Source organism: Oreochromis niloticus, linkage group LG2, assembly GCF_001858045.2.
Source record: "Oreochromis niloticus isolate F11D_XX linkage group LG2, O_niloticus_UMD_NMBU, whole genome shotgun sequence".
Lineage (NCBI taxonomy): Eukaryota > Metazoa > Chordata > Actinopteri > Cichliformes > Cichlidae > Oreochromis > Oreochromis niloticus.
The window spans coordinates 27,858,830-27,878,357 of NC_031966.2; the positions used below are offsets into that span (position 1 = coordinate 27,858,830).

A 19,528-nucleotide genomic window follows, 5' to 3' on the forward strand; every position below is an offset into this window, starting at 1 on the left:
CTACCACCTCTTTCATCTCTGAATAGGATGAACTGCCAAAGTTAGAAATCTAGTTAATGAGTGGTTAACTATCGGTACTTAAATAAAGTACATAACAAGAAAAATGCAAAAGGTGAAAATGATAATGCATATTGGAACACCTTGAACACCTTGAAACATATCGGATCTCAATGGAGAAAAAGAAATCATGCTGGATATCGATACTGATATAGGCTGGATGATGTGTTAGAAACAAAAGGATGCCACATCATTTTATATTGGCCGTGCTGATGGATCAAGGCCGTTTCCAGCTCTTTTAAAATAAATGGCTATCTCCTGGAATCTCCTCCATGCTTTTGAGACTGTACTGGGAGACACAGCAAACCTGGCAATGGCACGTATTGACGTGCTGTCCTAGAGGAGTTTGACTACCTATACAACCTGTGTAGGCTTCAGGATTTGCCTCATGCTACCAGTAGTGGCACTGACCCTCGCCAAATGCAAAACAGTCAGAAAAAATGAGGAGGGGAAAAAGTCAGTGGACTCCACCTGTAAAAGCTTTGCTGTTCTGGGGATTGTGTCATTGTTTTTGTTAATTTCATTAACACCAAAGCAGCTAAAACTGATTAACAACCCCCTCTGCTACTTAACTCACCAGATCAATATCACAGAAGTTGAATTGACTTGATGATATACTCTGATTAAAAGTGTTCCTTTAATTTTTTGAGCGCATATGTACGACAAAAAAGAGTAAGTCGCATGTTTGCAAAACTAGCACTCAAAGAGTTTTTTGCTAAAAAATAAAAAACAAAGTGCCACCTTATTCACACTTCAATGCAGAAATAACATGAAAAAATAACTATCAATGGGAAAGGGTAGGAATGTCAGGTTTGGTTTTCCATTCATTATGCAGCACTCGACCTGCCTTTCAGAACCTGAAAAATACCACATTAGCCAGGTAACTTTCTATACTAGCATATAACAATGTGAATATTTGTTAATAAGCAGCCATAATTAACACTTTTATTTTTAAAAGGTTAGGAGACAGAGAGTAAAGGCCAATCATCTCCACACGCCCTGCACGAGTGGGTGTTAGTGGCTGCTTGATGAATGCGCTTACAGCCTTTGGGATCATTACAAAATAAAGGAATGGGGGTTGTCCAACTGGGTGCAGCAACAATAAAATGAAACAATACAAAGTAACGCTGAATTATTCTGTTCTTCTTGTAACATTTTTTTTTTTTTTTGTACTTTTAGTATTTGGCAAAAAAATGACTAAATGTAATCTGACAACTTCACCAGGAGGTGACCATTCCCCAAAAATGCCTTCGATAAATGACTGTTGTCAGCCTAAACATCTTCTAGACAAAAAAGACATCTTTTGCTTTTGCTAATAAGTTGATTTTAAGGCAATCAAATATTTTTAGATTTGTATTTTTACAAACTTATTACATCTTAACAGGACAACAGGAAGGTGATGAGCTAACAGTGAAGCTGATATCAAAAATGTAATGTAATGCAGTAATGCAGACACAGAGAAAATAGATTTAATTTCCATTTCAATGGCTACTACAAAATAAATGCTTTATTGTAAATAGTTCCCAGGAAGACACGATAGGAAGCCAGACTTCCAATGCAAACATTTTCAAAGTAGCCCTGTAAAAAAATCCCAAATGAAATAAATTCATTTATCCACCTACTGTACACACACTTTTCCTGCTGAAGAGCAAAATGGTCTGCTGTGTATAAAACAAAGACATTTTGCCTGGTTGAAGCTACATATGTGGTTTCGTGTCTGTCTGGTTTTACATTCCTGCAAAATACCTCACAAAGGCAAAAGTGTGAGGAAATTCATTTGCAGGTTTTGGCTTTTTCGACTCTGCCATCAGTGTGCGAAAACAAAATTAGCCTTGATTGGTTCGCCTCCCTCAACAATGGACTAAATCTTTTTAATCAGGAAAGCCTGCAGCATTTGGAAATGACACACCCTGCATGCAATATGTACCAATTAAAGCCCAATTCTGTGCTTCAACCTAGGATGTACATTTGAAATGTAATGAATTAGGTTTTTTTTCTTCTCACAACCAAAAAGCAATTTATTAAAAAAAAAAAGTTAATAACATCACACATTTAAATGAGCTGCGCTATCTTCCAAACTCATCACACACAAAGAAGAATCTCGGTCCTGCTGTGAAAATGCTGTTTGACATAAATGCGCCATTATTTCTGTGGGCTTCAGTCCTGCTCAGCATGATCCCCTTTTAGTTTTAATCAATATTTTTCAAGTTTGAAGCTACAGAGGAAACAACTTCTGGAAAAACACTGAGAAACAATAGGCTCCCGTCTTGGTCCTTTCTTGCAAAAGCCAGACGTTTGTAGCAGTGTGTCTAGTAAGAGCGGCTTAAGAGTTAATTTCCTGGCAGTGATTTGTAGGAGAGCAGCATCAACAAGCTGCTGCAGACTGGAGCATGAAAACCATTACTTCAATCCCTCACTCCCTGACATTAATAGGATGAATAAATGTTTTTGTTCTCTGCTTAATTTGGATGGATTCATCCAAATGGCAATGAAAACAAGTAAATATCCATCTCAGCTCTCCTCCCGATAATAAAAGACAAAGAGAACTCACTCTGCCTTCTCTTTTTCTTCCACCTACTGTTGGAGAATTCCTCTCCTCTGTGCTGAGCTCATATATCAGATGCTAACCAAAATGACTGAGACTAGGAACATGTACTGAGGGAGCCCCGTGTTATGGGAAGGGTTTATTTTAAGTCAATAAACCACACAGGAGGTTGTCATGTTGAGTTTTACTCTGTAGTAACTCAGAAAGATTTTTTTTTCCAGGGGGCGGGGTCCCAGACGAGGGATGTAACAACTGAGACGCAGCTAGACGGATTATATAATCGACATGAACTAGTAGGTTTAAAAAATAATGATAAGGGTTCTATTTAATCATAACAAGCTAAAATAAACTTGTGGAAGCAAATGCAGATTATTTTGCTTACACTTAATCACTTTACATGTCCGCACACTGAGTGGAAAATCATCCAAGAAGCACAGAAGCAGCATTGGTCTAATATGCAATCTTAGCCTCTGCAAGATGCAAATGTAGTCTTTATGCATATGTCTTTAATATAGCTGTCTGTCTGTCCGTATGTTTTACTTTCACTCCACAACATTTTATTAGGGAGTTGCAGTTACTAATTATATGTTGCAGCTGTTAAAACCCTACGATAAAATTACAGAATCCAATGCACTGTTACATAGCAATGTCAGCAGCTCGGTGTTATATAAACTTTGTAAAAAGGAGCTCCTTTTTAATACAATAAAACTATGAAATGCATCTTATCCTGCATTCATTCATTTTCTTAGCTGTGTTGAGTTGGTGGTGCAGGTGTGGATGTCAAACGGCGAGAGCCATCCACACCTGCAGCCAATTTAGGATCACCATTTAACCCAACAAGCCTGTTTTTGGACCGGTGCATGAAAACTCCATGCAGAAAGGCTCCAGCCGACCAAGGACCTCTTTTTTCTCTGAGCACTCAGTGCTAACCACTGCAAAGCCTGTCCCTGCAATGTATCTTATATGCAAATGGATATTATACAGTACAATAATAAATGTATAAGTGATGTAACACTTAGAGAAGCATCTGTGGCTGCAAAGTACTTTCCTGCGAGTATAAAAAAAGGGCCACTGCTTTTATAGCACAGACAAGAAGTGCTCAGATGACATCGTGTAGTATTACTACTGAATCAACATCCAGCGGAGTACAGTGTTTGGGTCAGAAGGCCATGAGCGCACTGGGTGCTTCTCAACTCTCAGTGGAGCTCAGCAGTTATTCTGTAATGAAAAACGACTACACAAACTTGTGCAATGGACTATATTTTGCTCTGTAATATCGTTCACACACAGACACAAATATCCTCTGCTCCCTAAATCCCTGGCTGAATTACCAACAGTCACCATCTTTAGTTTAGGAGAGGGGCATAACAGAGAAAGACAGAGTCACTTACCACACACAGAATAACCCTGGCAATTCAGCAAATCAATGCTAAATCACCACACTGCCGCCTCAGTGCTGAGAGCGCTTTCATATACGCTCATGCTGTAGGCTGAGGTTATTGTGATTGGATCTAAAACTATACTTTTGAAGGCCTAATCAACTTCACTAGAGGTGACAGTCCAAAGCAGAGATGGTTGTGAAGTAAAATGGCTGTGATGGCAGAGATATGGAAGATAGAAATCAAAGGTCGCATATAAACCCCGTCAGAGGTGAAAGGCGTCTGCAAGTACGCGCCGTACTTGACCGTTCTCCTTTTCAGAGCATACGGCCGAGAGGATGAATCTCACCTTGGGTTTTGGCAAGAGAGGCGGCCTTTGTTAATTTTTAATGCATTTGGAAACTAGTAATTAAGTCCCCCCCCACCATCAACCCCACCACCCCCAACAGACTGGGAAATTGACATGCTCTGGAGAGCCAGTGAGTAATTATATTTGTAAAGAGCAGTGATACAAGATACTCCCCTCTGACTGGGACTCATTACACATCATTAGAGAGGAGCAGCAACTAGACACATGCATGTGCAACACGTGCACGTGCGCCACATGCACACAACACCCCCTCTCCAAAAACCAACCTACACATGCATGTGGGCATTTTGAGGCACACACACGCACGTCTCTTTCTCTTTGTCACACACAAATACAGATCAATGAGAAGAAATCCAAACACTGTTCCTCTTTAGTAAACAGACCCGGCTCCTTGAGCCTCGGACCCGAGCGAGTGTGACGAACCCTAACAGGATAGCACGGACGGTGTAAAACTCCACGCTCGATATCTCGTCCGGCAATAATCGCACCGCGGTGGGTCAATGTGTAATTAAAGATTAAATCTGAAATTATTTCTCATTCATCTTAACAGCGAAAGGTTGAAACGTAAAAGTTTAAAAATGGGGCCTCAGAAGTATTGTGGTCCACCCTTTGAAGCAATAATTACCATTACAGCAGCGTAGGGCTAATAGCTACAGGGGGATGAGAGAACAGCGCTGGAAGCTCAGAAGATTCCTCTTTAATTGGACCGGGCGTGATGGCAATTCAGCACATCAGGGTATCTGAAATGAATCTGTACATCTCTCCTCCATCATGTTCATCTCTTCCTTCTTCCAGTACTTCACCTGAGTCTCAGTTTCTTTCTCTCTCTCTCTCTCTCTTTTTTTTCTGTGCTTCACTTTGGCAGCTATTTGCATATCATAAAACCACATTAAATCCACTGTGGTCGCTCTTGCGGAAAACACCAAATGCATTAATCTAAATTTTATGACACACTGAGCATCTCTCAATAATTTTTCTCCATTTGAGTAAAAACGGTCTAAAGAAAATGAAATTAAAGAAAAAAACATAACAAAAGTATTAATTATCTCGGGTCTTGTTCACAAGTGGGGGCAGAGCAGAGGGGGAAACTGTCAGACAGGTTGAGTGGAAGACAGAACCCACTGTGGAGATGAAAGTGACACCAGGCAATCCGAGTCACTCCTATGGTCACGAGCTATACTGTCGGTAATGATTAAAACAACAAGATCACATTTACAACCAGGTGTCTGTGCTCAGTCTTAGACGCTCAGTGATTCAAAGCAGAATAGGGCCAATGCTCCTCTGAGCTCCCGGTTGAGGTGGTTCGGGCATCAGATCACCCCCTAGGTGAGGTGTTTCGGGCATGCCCTCCTGGGTGGAGACCCGTGGGGGAAGCAGACACATGACATGCCAGAAAGATTATGTTTGTTGGCTGGCTCAGGAATACCTCACATATACAAGCGGAGGAGCAGGATGTGGTATCTGGACATCTCTGCTTAGACGTCTGCCCCTGTCACCCGGACCCGGATAAGCAGCAGAAAATGGATGGATCGATGAACGGATAAATAAAACATTCATCACTGACATTTAACATTGCTTGGTGCTGTTCAGTTTATTGAAATCTTGCTAGTAAAATGTTTTTCCGCCTCTAAATGAAATCCTCTGAGCAGACACATTAGTGGTGTCTGTTGTTGCCTAATAGTTTAAGTGTATTTTTTTTCCTCTGTAAAACGATTTAAATATTCAGATTGTTGTGTGTATTTCAAAGGTGTTTACTGCATTATTAATGTACTATTCAGACTGCCTAGGGACGGAGGGAGAGCTGTATTAGTGTCAGAAATTGTACTTTGAGTTGCCTTGTCTGTTTTCACTTTAAAAATCATCTCGTCTAATTCGCTGATCCCTTTAAGCAGCCTAATTAAAACAGCTTTCTTTTTAAAAAATTTTTAACAAAGCAAGTATTTACCATTTTAACGATTTATTTATTCTTCATTTATAGGTGTTGTGGTGGTTTAGTCGTCTCACAATGAGGAGACACAGGCCCGGCTGGAGCTTTTCTGTGTGGAGTTTGCACGTTTTCTATCCGAGTACTCTGGCTTCCTCCCACAGCTCAGAGACCCCCAATCCATGGCCGTAGGCGTGGATGTAAGCGTGAATGGTTGCCTGTCTCTACGTATTGGCCTTGCGATGCACTGGCCACCTATCCAGGGCGTACCCTGCCTTTTCGCCCTATCGCAGCTGGAACAGACTCCCCCCACCCACCCATGTCAGATGACCATATATTATCTAGCTGTTAAAGCTTGCAGTTCAGTGTATTCAAAACAAGCAGTTAATCCCCTCCATTTAATACCGTTTAGGGTAGATTAGGGCTGACACTGTTAATGACACTCGTTTTCTATATAAAAATGCAAACAAATAGAAATAAAATCATGTAATTATGAATTCTCACACTCTGAATATTACAATTTGTACTTTATGGCCGAATATATGCAGACAGCATAGTGTTAATTGGTCTGTCATGGTGCGATTTCTCTCTGGCCCTGGTTTTATTTGGTTTATATGAGTGTGTCTGTAATAACAGTTTAAAGCCGTACCATAGGGAGATTATCAGGCCATGCTACAGTGATGGACATTATCGCTCAACTACATGCATCGCTTCTTCTCCGCTCATTGCTCAGAATGGCTGTTGGGGAGCTCACCAAGAGAGCTGCTTTGTGAACTGCATTTTGGAGTGTGTGCGTTTGTGCAAGCTGCCAAACAACATCAGTATATGTGTGTGGGGGTTGCTGTTGCTTTGTCCCAATGCCTGCACTCATAGTGTGCATGGGTGTGTGTTTTAATGTGGCCGGTAGTATGTGTGTGAATGTGCTCATGGGTGCTCACGAGTATTTGTATGTGGTGTATAAGGGTGTGTGTGCACGCATGTAGAATGACATTTACTGAAATGTGGCAGTGAGAGAAGAAACATCTGACTCATAATTGAAGTGCCATGAAAGAAATATGAACAAGAATCTGTATTGGGCTTACGTGCTCAGCTTTAACCAGGGGCAGGCGCATGAGGCAGCATGCTAAGCCAGTCCTCTGACTATCTTACCACCCCAAAGGCTGATTACAATGCTCAAAATGATACTTGGGGGAAAAAATGACAGAGGAAAACACACGGTATTCAAGGTGAGCAATCCTGATGATAAAATCGATAGGCCGTAGCTCTGTGATCTCCATCAAAAAGAGAGTCTAAGGATGAATGCAGTTTCTGTGATTCAGCCACAGCAATCATCTCAATGTCCTGGAGGATAAAGCAGTCACCCTCCCGCTCTTAATGTGTTGGATTCTCTGAGCACCAAGGTGAGGCAGACTGTTTTTTTAATATATAAAACCGGTGACATCCTAGACTTTTACTGTTGTAAACAAGTGTCATGAAGGCTACTACGAGCAATCATGAATTGATCCTGCTAACAATTTATTTGCCTGACAACCCAAATCACGATGTACTGTAGCTCAGTTGTTTTCATCCCGCGTGTCTGTTGCCCTTTTGAAAAATAAATCACATGTGACAGCTCGTCACAGGTTGTAGAGCTGGGAGGAGTTCATTTTTCAACAACTGTTAACTGTTATAGGCATTCCCAAGCTACAACCTCAAGAGCTGCTGATGGAGATTTTTTCTCTCTCCACAGTTTAAATATGCAGTCTGAATGAAAGTATCACTATTAAAGACTTGATCAGGTTCTCTGACCATTACACAGGTGGCTATGGAATTTTTAATATTTATTAATTCATTTTTTTCTGACTGATAGCATGGCTTGATGTGACTTTTTAAATGTTAACAGTGTGTTCAAGAAGTCCGTGCTTCAGTTTTGGAGAATGAAAGTCAATGTTTCTTAGCACTAATCAAAGGTATCTATGGCCGTAACCATATATGTACATATGCACACATACAGTTTAATGTACGTTCACACCAAAAGTGAAGCAAAGTTTCGTTTCACCTCACCTTACCACATTAATTCAGTGTCAACCTGTGAATATTCAGCCCTAGCAGTCATGGGTATAAGGACTAGTGCAACCGACAAACAAGTTACAGTAACATATTTTCACAACTTACCATGAAGTAGGGACGTTTCTGGTTATTTATTTGATAGTTGTTTAAACAAGAGAAAAAGTGAACACTAGTTGAATCGTACAGCTCCAGTTGCCCTCAAACAGACTCTGTATCTCCCTTCATTTCCAGTTGTCCATCATTTTAGGAGAGAATCACAGTGGATGGGAGAAACCAGTGTGATGCAAAGTAGAAATACATTAATCTGCATGATTTGCCTCTATCTGCACCACCCAGCAATTTATATATCAAATATGTATGAAGGGTGACTTTGCATTGTGCAATTGGGGTTGTTACTCAAAAAAAGTAATTTATTACAAACTACTTATTACTTTTCATAAAAGTAATACTGCACTCAACTTTGTTACTTTATGTTATTGTTACTTTACTTTCTTGTTACTCCATAAACTGACCTGAAAGCCATTGTCACATAATTAAAAGTTAACAATACAAACCTATGGCTACAGTTCAATACATCAGTGCAAACGTCTATCCTAATGAGGACACAGATGATCTCACTTTTAGTTTTTACATATGACCACAACACTTACAAAGTAAAAAAAAAGAGGCTTTTAAGGCACAGTGATGCTACTGTAGAAACACATACAGGTGGAACTGGAGGTGACAAAGCAGCAAGCCTCACTGCTCATCACTGGCTTTGTTACTGGTTCAAATTCAGGGTCTGGCCGATGAGCTCAGGTGATGCTAAAGCTACACTCAGTTTAAATGTGAATTTTAGATAGAAAGCACGTAGATAAAGAAAAAAGTGCTTGTATGAACGTGTGTGTGACTGAGTGAATGAGAGATTGTATAAAGTGCTTAGAGTGGTAGAGTAGAAAAGTGCTGTACAAAAACCATTCCTTTCACCATTTACTCTGGGTTCTTTGCTAGCTTTGTGTTAGCATGCTGTCTGTGCAGATGCTTGCCGAGAGCCACAGTTGTGTTTAGCAGTATAGCAGTTATAGTGCATAGTTTGCATTTCACCACTGCACTTTTGTCCTTTTGTGCAATAAAAATCAAAGTAATGCCGATATTTTCAATTCTCAAAAGCTGTAGATCGCTTTCTTTCTCCCAGTATACGAGATGAAATCAGCTGACTGTAGCACAAATGTGCGGACAGAGAAAAATACATTTGTTTGTTTGTTTTTTCCTTCTGTTCACTGTGTACAGATAAATATAGAGTAGTTCCTTTATCTGCAAGTAACTGTAACCTAATTGTAACTGTAATGTAATTAGTTATTTTAGTACAGTAAAGTTACATTACTGCCTTACTGAAAAATGTAATGTGATTACAGTAATATGTTGGTTTTGTGTTACACCCCACACTAACCAAGCCTGCTAGCATTAGCTAGCATCCCAACCATCTGAAAACAGTCTCTTCTGGAGCCAAAAAGCTAATAAAGCAGAATGATGCCTATATCCACATCTTATATAAATAAATCCATAATTGCACATTGTTCTTCTATAACTATAAATACATTCACCGAGCCATTTCCTCCTCAGTTGCATGCATTTATTATGATAATTCATTGGACGGTTTTTGGTTTTTTGTGAGTTAATCCTGCACATGATACAGCAGCTCCGAAAGCTAATACACAAAATGCTCAGCTAAATATAATCACGTGCTCTGCTACAGGCCAGCTCAGTGTGTAATGGCAACGGTTGCTAATGTTGTATAATGTTAGCGATCTTTAGATTTTGCAGTTTGCTCAACTGTGCTTTTGGTGTTTATCTGCATTGCTCAATCACTTCGTTTCAACACCTCATGATTTTTCCAATTTCTCTTCAGTGTTCTTGCATGTTTGCTGCTTTTGAGTGGTGGTGACTAAGTTACTCGGGCTTCTTTTAAATTGTGCCTGAAAATAAAATGTTTTTAAATATTCACAGTACGTTGGAAGCAACTGGGTTTGGGCTGATAGGGCAGTGAAGTCTGAAAGCACTGAGGAAGACTGGGTTTTTGTCTTTTCGTGGGATTTACTGACAATAGGAAACACAGAATAAAGCGGCTATATCCTTTATGCTAACAGCTGCCAACAAGTTCGATAAAATCTGAAGCAATATTCTAAAGAAATTCAGCAACATGGAAATTTCATTTTATATTCAAATTGTTTGTAGTCAGGCCACATCCACTCTAAATGTAAAAAAAAAATAAGTGAGGAGGGAAATCAACTGTGTCAGAGAGATGGATGGAAAAGGTACAAAGCTCGGGTAGTGCACTAACAAACTCCATTTTGTGTTGCTGCAGCTGTTTCCATGGAGCTCTCTGTCTCTTCTTTTTGCTCTCTCACTCTTTCTTTCTCAGCTTCTCCCTTCCCTCTCTCACTCTCTCTCTCTCACACACACACACACAGGCTTACACATACACACACATGCACAAGTGTCTGAAAGGGGATTCAGCTGCATGAGTCAATGCAACCAACCGCAACTCAGAGAGAACCTCTCTTTCTCTCCAGCACACTCTTCCGCACTCCTCTATCCTTCCAGCATCACGCCCATCTTATCATTTTTTTCTACTTCATTTCAATAATTTCTTAATTTATTCTAAACCCCAGTCACAACAACAAACCCACATTATGCAGCACACTCAATTACTGTGATTTTGATACATGAGCACTACATCAACAAGCCAGTCCATGTATTTACAGTCCTGCTTTTCTCTCTCTCTCTCTCTCAGCCTTATTTAGAGTGTATGTGGCAATCAGCAGAGCTCATTACTTCTAAGCTAGGTGCCCTGCAAAGCTGCCCCAGAAAATGTCCTTGAAGAATAAGGTGAAGGAAAAAAAAAACAGAGAGAGGAAAGGATGCTTACCGAGGACTCCAACGCGGTAGTTGAGAGTGATAACGATGACATTTCCGTAGCTGGCCAGCACGCTCCCATCGATCATGTTGCCTGTCCCCTCCATGTAGGACCCTCCATGGATGTAGACCATCACGGGCTTGGCCCCAGTGTCTCGTATGTCTGCAAGAGCGGCCATCATTAACATATTCACAAAGCCGTCCATCCTCTCTGATCAAGGGTCAGCGCAGATTCAGATAAAGAAGTTATAGCACATAGTGGTCACAAACAGACAAGCTGACGATCACCTCCCAGATACCAGCTGTATTCATTCAGTCTTCTGGCCTACTAATGGAACTGGAAGCATTATTCTTTTCATATCAGCTGTACGAGAAACAAATGACTGTCCACGCTTTATTTGCAGTTCAGCTCTATTATAGCAATCAGCTATCTCATCTAAAAACGTGGTGAGTCATTTACTTCATATAAACCAAACTATTAGGCTTGTATTTGGTTTTGCATTGCCTCCCAGGAGGCAGACCCACTTCCTAATATAGACATGCAGGAAGCCATTAGGGAGAATAAAGAGAGAGGTACTCTGACACATCTCCTAAGCAGGGAGAAGGCTAATCTGGCCTGACAGTGATAGGGAAAACACACTGGCTAATTACACAATGCTACCTCGCGCCTCCTTTTTACACAGGCCTATCATGCCGCAACAATTTATTTGCACAGTCCTGCTTGGGATTGCAGGCAGTTAAAATTTTCGCTTCACTTTTGGTAAAATGCTGTTTATTTTATTCCTGGAGCAGTTTTTGATACCCAGCTGGAGCGACACTCCAGCCAGATAAAGCACATCCAGAGGTAGAGGGATGAAAAAAGCCTCTGTCTGAGGAATAGACTGAATTACTGACTGGCTAGCTAGAGCTGGGAGACAAGACAAGAAACTCTCATTTTCACTCGTGCTCCCCCCTGCATTCGGTGCAGCTTCTTGCCTTCCCCCTCCCTCGCTTTGTATCACTTTCACTCACAGACTCTCCCCTGTCTCTCTCCCTGTTTTTTCTCCCGCCTTCTCCCCGTCTCTGTCCAACTCCCTGCCTTTCTTTTTGTCCCCCCCACAAGCCCTGAGAATGGTGAGAATGAGAAGGAGCAGGAGGGCAAAAAGTGTGGATGACATCGGAACAGAGAGGGAGAGAGAAAAACACAGAGACTGTGAGGAAGGAAGGAAAAAAGAAAGGAAAGGAATACAGATAGAAATGGAAAGGATATTAAGAAGAGAGCAGGAGAAATAAAAAAGGAAAGAAAGCAATGGGCTCGGATTTAAAAGGATGGTATTGTATTCTGGTTGCTATGGTGACTGAGAGCCAAAATTCAAAATCCTCAAGAACAGCTAATCGCAGACCACATCCTGAACAGGCTAATCTGCATCGATCTGCAGGCGCTCCTCATCGTTATGCACCCCAACACATTAGCATGCTCAACACAGAAGACAACTACTTAAATGCATTTTGTACAGACACCTTTTTTTTGTAACCGTCTATAAGAGAACTTAGCCTGTTTCTTTCTTTCTTTCTTTTTTTTTACATTATTCCCTTGGTTATTCATGGCCCTGTTACATTTTAAAGCAAAGCAATAAGTTGTACTATATATGATGTGGCCTTATTTATGGATTCCTTTATCTTGCTGGTATCTGAGAAGGCTGCACAGTGAAATGTGATTTATAGCTGACACTTCTCTGTACACACACTTATCTTAGACAAGAGGAGGAGGGGATGCATGGGGTGAGAAGGCATGAAAAGTACAGTCAGAGAAGGGAGGAGGAGGAGGAGGAGGGGTTCGGAGCAGCAAAACGATATCCTACACAAGCTATTCAAAACAAATGGGCCACAGATACAAAGAGAATGGCAGAAAGGAAGAAGGAACAGGGGGCAGAAATAAGAAAAAAAAAAAGAGATTAGTCATGTCAATGTTATCAGTCACCTCTTTTGTTGATTCACATCGTGTCTCCATGACAACAGTTAAATCCTTTTGGGAGAGCGATACAAAACATTCGAGCTCCACTTGTTCTAATCTATTCATTGAGTTGATCTGATGTGGGAGGTGTCACATAGATGTGATATACAGCTCTCACTCATCTGTTGTCAGAGGAAGATATGTACGCAACAGATCCCAATCGGATTCTGGTTTACAGTGAGAAATGATAATCTTTTACGGATACATCTGGGCCAATGACTAAGTCTTCTTAACCAATCAGATCGGAGTTTACTTGGTCACGGTTAATGGCCTAATCTAGTGAAGCAGGTGACTAAGTCGCTACCTCAAAATAAAAAGCTGCTTCCTGATTCACCGCTTCTCCGGGGGCAAACACATCATTACATCAACACACATATTCTTAGAATCAAAATTTAGCACAGAGCTGTGGCGGAAAAGAAACAGAGATTTATTCATTAATGCACAGGCTGGTATATTTGCAATATGAACTCCATGCACAACGAGCTCAGAATATTACAGAAAGACAAAAACAAACTTGTGTTTTGGAGATGAGCAAAAAAACATGTGATTGATGGCAATGTAGATGAAAGCTGATGTGCAATGAAGAATGAACTCAGCAGGAGGAGAAAAAACTAATGTATGTACACTTTTGTCACATTTATTTTAATGCGACGTGGTGTCATGCAGCAGCTACTACACAGTGACACTCATACACTCTCAGCACGTATTACACAAACAGCAAATAAATGTCTCACTACGGGAAAAGAAATTGCCTAATGAATGAATAAATCAAATGTTTTCCGTTTGGATGGTAGGTGCAGTCGGAGTTAAAAATATATAGCATGAGCTTTAAAAAGCAACTTAGGGGCACAACCTTTCACAAGTTGCCTCACAGTGGCTCTGGTCTGATTGGAGTGTCAGTGGGAGGCATAACTCAGGCCTGAGCTGAGCCCCTTAGTATTGCTGCTGCAAGCGAAACCCACCAGGAGGGCTTGGAGCACTCCTTCCTTTTTTCTGCAATCTTATTTTCTCTCACTACCTGTACCTCCACCTTTTTGTCCTTTTGCTTCTCACTCCAATGAAAGCAGTCAGTCATATATCTGACGTTAAGCGCCCCGGAACTGGCCTTGACACTCCGGACTAGGACAGGACAAAGGCAAGTGGAGATAAGTGTCGGTGGCATTCACTGTGTCAACACTTGGTGAAACATGGTGGCTGTCAGCGGCTATAAGTGGGGGCTGAGGTTTGGGGGAACAGGTGACAACGTCCTGATGTGGCAGGACATGACACGCAGCCTACTGTAGTGCTCTTGTCAGGTCAAGCTTCACGGTCCACCCGTGATAGGCCCATTACTGGCATGTTTGCATTTAAGAATGGGATATCGTTGAAACATCTCGGGAGGATCTTTAAAACAGGGAAGGCAGCTACAAGAAACTATATAGCGGCTTGTTTCATTGCCAGTGTCCCTGGTGGCATTCTGAAAGTCACTGAATGTTTCCTAATATTCACTTTACACCGAAGCTAATGAACTAGTGCTGGGTGGCTAGGTGATGGGAAAGATAAGAGGCTCAAAAGAGTGAACACAGAGACAAATTAAAAATTTTCTATTTTGTGCTAAGAAAAGCCAGGTGAATAAGGAACATTTATAAAATTTAAAAAATTTAATAAATGTTGAGCCAGTAGGACTTTTATAAGGGCTGGAGTAGAGCTGTCACGGTGTCATATTTTTCCCTTCGTGACTATTGTGGTCAAAAAAAGAAAACACACGACAATCTAAATATCATTACAGCACCACATCAATAATGTCATCAGTCAAGTTTATCAATAACTTTGTTTATTGTGTGTTGTCTTTTTTTGCAGAATAATTAAACTGATAATATACAGTCAGGTCATTTTTTGATACTTTTTTCCCTTTTCTGACTCTGTGCACCACCGCAGTGGGTTTTAAAGCAAACAGTCAAGATTGTGACTGAAGTGCAGACTTTCAGCTTTAATTCAAGGGATTTAACAAATGTATTGCATTAACTGTTTAGGAATTACAGCAGTTTTTATACAGAGTCGCCCGTTTTCAAAGGCTCAAAATTAATTGGATGAACTAATATAATTTTAAATATGAGGATTGTTTTTAATATTTGGATCAAGAGCCTTTGTAGTCAGTGACTCCCTGAAGCCCGTGGACATCACCAAGTGCTGCGTTCCCTCTTTCGAGATGCTCTGCCAGGCCTTTACTGCAGCCTCCTTCAGCTGCTGCTTGTTTGTCAGTTCCTCTGCATTCAGTTTTGTATTTAATGACTTAAAAGCTGCTCTATATTGGTTCGAGATCAGGTTACTGACTTAGCCACTGAAAAGTTTCCCATTTTGTTGTCTTGAGAAACTCTTCTGTTTTGCAGTGTGTTTTGGGTCATTATCCATTTGCACTGTGAAGGGCTGTCTGATCATTTCTGCAGCATTTCTCAGGCTGAATCTGAGCAGAGAGGGCAGAACTGTATACTTCATCCTGCTACTTCCATCAGCAGTCACATCATCATAAACACTAGTGACCCGGTTCCAGTGGCAGCCAAACATGTCATTGCCATAATATTGTCTTTGAAGATGATATGCTTTGCTTTGGATCATGAGCTGTTTCTCTTCTTCTCTGCACTTTTTCAAGTTAATCTTATCTTTTTTCTTTTTTTCTATATTTTCTGGCAAAGTCTAATCTGGTCTTCTTATTCTGTATTTTATTCTGGGAGGCATCTCTTGGTTGTATACAATGATATACCTACCTCCTAGAGAGGGTTCTTGACTTGGCTAGATGTGGTGTAATTTCTTAACCTAGAAATATTTCTACAATCCTACAATCCCACTTGACCTTTTTGCCTGAAAGATCACAGTTAATGCGAACAATTAATTGAATCAAAACTGCTCCCAACAAACATAGATGTTTACATCAGTGCTGTAACAACTTCTACTGTTGTTACTGCACATTACTTTTCTCAGCTTATATATACACTAACCTATTGGAGGTTACATGTCTACTTTTTAATGCACAGGTACAATACACAATCTGCACTTTTCTAATTATTCTAAATATTCTTAACTATTTAAACATCTTTCAGTATCCTGCTCTGTTTGCACTCTATCTGTACACTACTTTTAACAGCTGTACTGTACTCTGCTCTGGTAACTATTGTCCATGATGTAAATATGTAAAAATTTTGTTTTTTGTTTTCTGTTCTGTGTCCTGTTCTTTTTGTATATGTGTGTTTTTTTTGCTGCTGACACAACCAAATTTCCCCTTGTGGGACAATTAAAGGATTATTCTATTCTATTCTATTCTATTCTATTCTATTCTATTCTATTCTATTCTATTCTTCTTCTAATATTTTTGTTAAACCCCTTGAATTAAAGATGAAAGTCTGCCCTTCAATCGCATTGTGGATTGATAACTTGCCAACTTTGGATCATTGTCCAAATATTTATGGACCTAACAGTGAGTGAACAGTAGTGAGACAGTCTGTAACCAAAACTGTTCCAATTATTGAAATATTTATAATATTGTCATATATGTATTAAAACACCTCTACGCTAGACTATGTGATTGCTCTCCATACCTGATATGTCTGAGTAACTAAAATTAAATTAAAAAAAAAAAAACTGAAAATAGGATAGAGTAAAAGGGAGAAGCTTGTGAGCATGTGTGCCTCTATTAGGAACCTTGACTACAGTAAACTTAATGGGAGGAATGACCTTTGTGTGAAGATGACATCTTGCTTCCTGGCTGCTGTCCATGGGTGTTAAATATGATGTTGGAAACAGGGTGGATAGAGTGTGTAAATGCATGAGGATAGAGAAATGGAACACAGGGATAGCCAGTGGTTGAGTTAAATGAAAGCAAAGACAGTGTGAAAAGCCTACAAGGCTATTAGCCAAAGCCCCCTACAGCTGGCCAGGATCTAGTTTAGAGGAGGAAAGCAGTAGAGGTGCTGTCATCCCTAAGACTCACAGACAGCTGTTTGCTGCCAGAATGAAAGAGAAGTAACCCTTTAGTCTTTCAATGAAGCCTGCTGTCCTTGACATGAGTTTAAGAGCTGGTAACTGTACAAACACACTGAAGGCTCGATGACAGCACACGAACAAACACACTGCAGCGCACAAACCCTTCAGACCTGCTCTGGCATTGCATAAGGAAAGAGTCAAAGTGCCTGTGTGAACTAATTCAAAGCCTTTCTCCACTCCATTCCTGACAATTTTTTCAAAAGAAGTCTGTTTTTACATGTTTTGCCTTCCCAATTATTTTGTGCCACTCAAGAGGAAAGGACAAAGAAAAAAATAAAGATGACAGTACCAGTCTGGCTCTCCTACCCTTTGAAATGGCTCAAATGATGCCCGTGCGGATCAGCCATTAGCAGCAATGCTTATCTTGGAAAGAAGCTGAGCAGTAGCATTCCAAAGATCTCTGCATAAATGGGCTTCAAGGGGCATGATTCCTCTTCTCTGCCACATCAGAGAGAATAGGATAGTGGCAGAATAGAGAAAATGGTGTGTGAATTGCCCCCACTGTCGATTTGCCACTCTCCAGGCTGCCTGAGCTGAGCTGAGGGCTTTGCTGGATAGGGATCCAGTCAGGCCTGTGCGATGGAATTAATGGTAATACCCAGGCAGGTGGAGCTCAGCTCTGCTCTCTGGCACAGCCCGAGCATCTCTAAGGGTGGGGGTAAGTGTGCGTGTATCTGCATGTGCTCGCTGTCTTCTTAAGTGTTTGCTTCTAGAGCTGGGCAGCAAGCAAGTTTGTGTGTGCACTGATTTAATGGATGTGAGCGTACATGTCTGAGTGTGTGCGTGCACACTCTAGGTGGAGGCATTCCTTCTGATTAGAGCTAAAGTCTCAAAGCGCCAAAAGACAGAAACACACAGTTCTATTTTTCATCATTGGGATAGGGCTGAGGCAGCAGTGGTGCAAGACAGTCCAGAGGTGGAGAGCGGACTGCTGCTTCTCACAGGCTATCACTAGGCACTCTACCTCAGCACCATTGCCATGTTCCACCTGGAAGATTTAGCCCCTACATGGACTCGCTTACTCTATTTACATGCCCACCTTTATCTAACAGCAGCAGGTAGGTGATTGAAAGCTTGCACTCCCCTTTACAGTGCAATAACAGCCTCTGTAAAATTGAGTCTTGATTGTGGGCTGGTGTAAATCACAGCAACTTGGCCTCCACGCTTGTTTTGCAGGCGGAAGTGTTGTGCAGAATTTGAATGCACTTTGGGGGTGCCAATGGGTTGACTGTTACTCAGACAGACAGATGGACACACAAAGGGACAGACAGCAAGACACAGGAAGGGATAAACAGGCACAAATGTTAAAAACATGGAGCCTTAGAAAGAAATACATCAGTATAATAGTAGTGCAGTATAATATATTCCAGACTACATATTTCATTGCTCTTATCTCTTTGTCTCATTTGAATCCTTTTACTGGCTGTTACCCAGCCTCTTTATTGTAAATTTATATATTACGATTCCATACGTTATATTTCTTTGGCAATAAAAGAAATTCTTTATTGTTCCAATATTTATTTTGATTTGACTTTGAGAACATGTCTGGAGGGGCTATAACAGGGAGGAGGGCAGTTCAGATATATTGTAGGGAGGAAGCAAATTAGGCCAGGATAGACAGACAGCCAACTGAGACCGCATGGTAATGCTGGGAGGAACAGACTGAGAGATGGAGGGGGTTAGACAGGGAAAGCAGGCAAGACAGTAGCTCTCGCAACAGAATGTGTGGATAAGATGTGCACCAGCTCAGCTCGGGTGAGAGTGGGAGTCATGCTCGTGTTGTGATTCTACTTGCCCTTTAACTTGAGTGCAAATGTCTAAATTTCACTGGTAATGCATGCCGTACATTGACTGTAGGCAGAGTTTTTGGTAATAATAGCGGTGCTACTTGTGAGAGCAAATGTACGTAGGACTTACAAGGACTTTGTGGTTTGTGCACTTTACTCCTTCAGGGAGTAAAGTCTTTTCCTCCTGAGGCATCAGCTCTCTGCGGGGGGAATTACAGAGGAACAAAGAGGAGTCCCTGAACAGCGGTTTTCATATGTTGGGCCATGACAGTTCCACACATTCACCGGAACAATAAAAATCTTCTGGATCATGTTTAGGGATTGATGGCCAACTCTGTCACACAGGCATTAGTTACAGTAGTGTTTCAGAGGCTCTGCTGGGACTGTATTGTACTTCTACGGTGATGCTCTGTAAATAGCATTAGTTGCGCTCAGTAAAGAATAGACTTGTCACATTTTCAGTGAGGCTAGTCTAGCACAACAGCTTGGAGACCAAGCCACTGTGTACGCAT

At 41.0% G+C, this 19,528-nt stretch overlaps 1 protein-coding gene across 4 annotated transcripts in view; it reads right to left on the bottom strand.

The window, feature by feature from the left end:
* The window catches only part of nlgn3a (neuroligin 3a), a 128,637-nt gene that overhangs the window by 71,485 nt on the left and 37,624 nt on the right, over positions 1-19,528 (bottom strand). For all 4 annotated transcript variants that reach the window (XM_019367757.2, XM_019367751.2, XM_025897395.1 and 1 more), the window contains one exon: positions 11,233-11,382. In XM_019367757.2, coding sequence (XP_019223302.1) covers positions 11,233-11,382 — 150 coding nt within the window. The remainder of the gene's footprint in view (positions 1-11,232; positions 11,383-19,528) is intronic.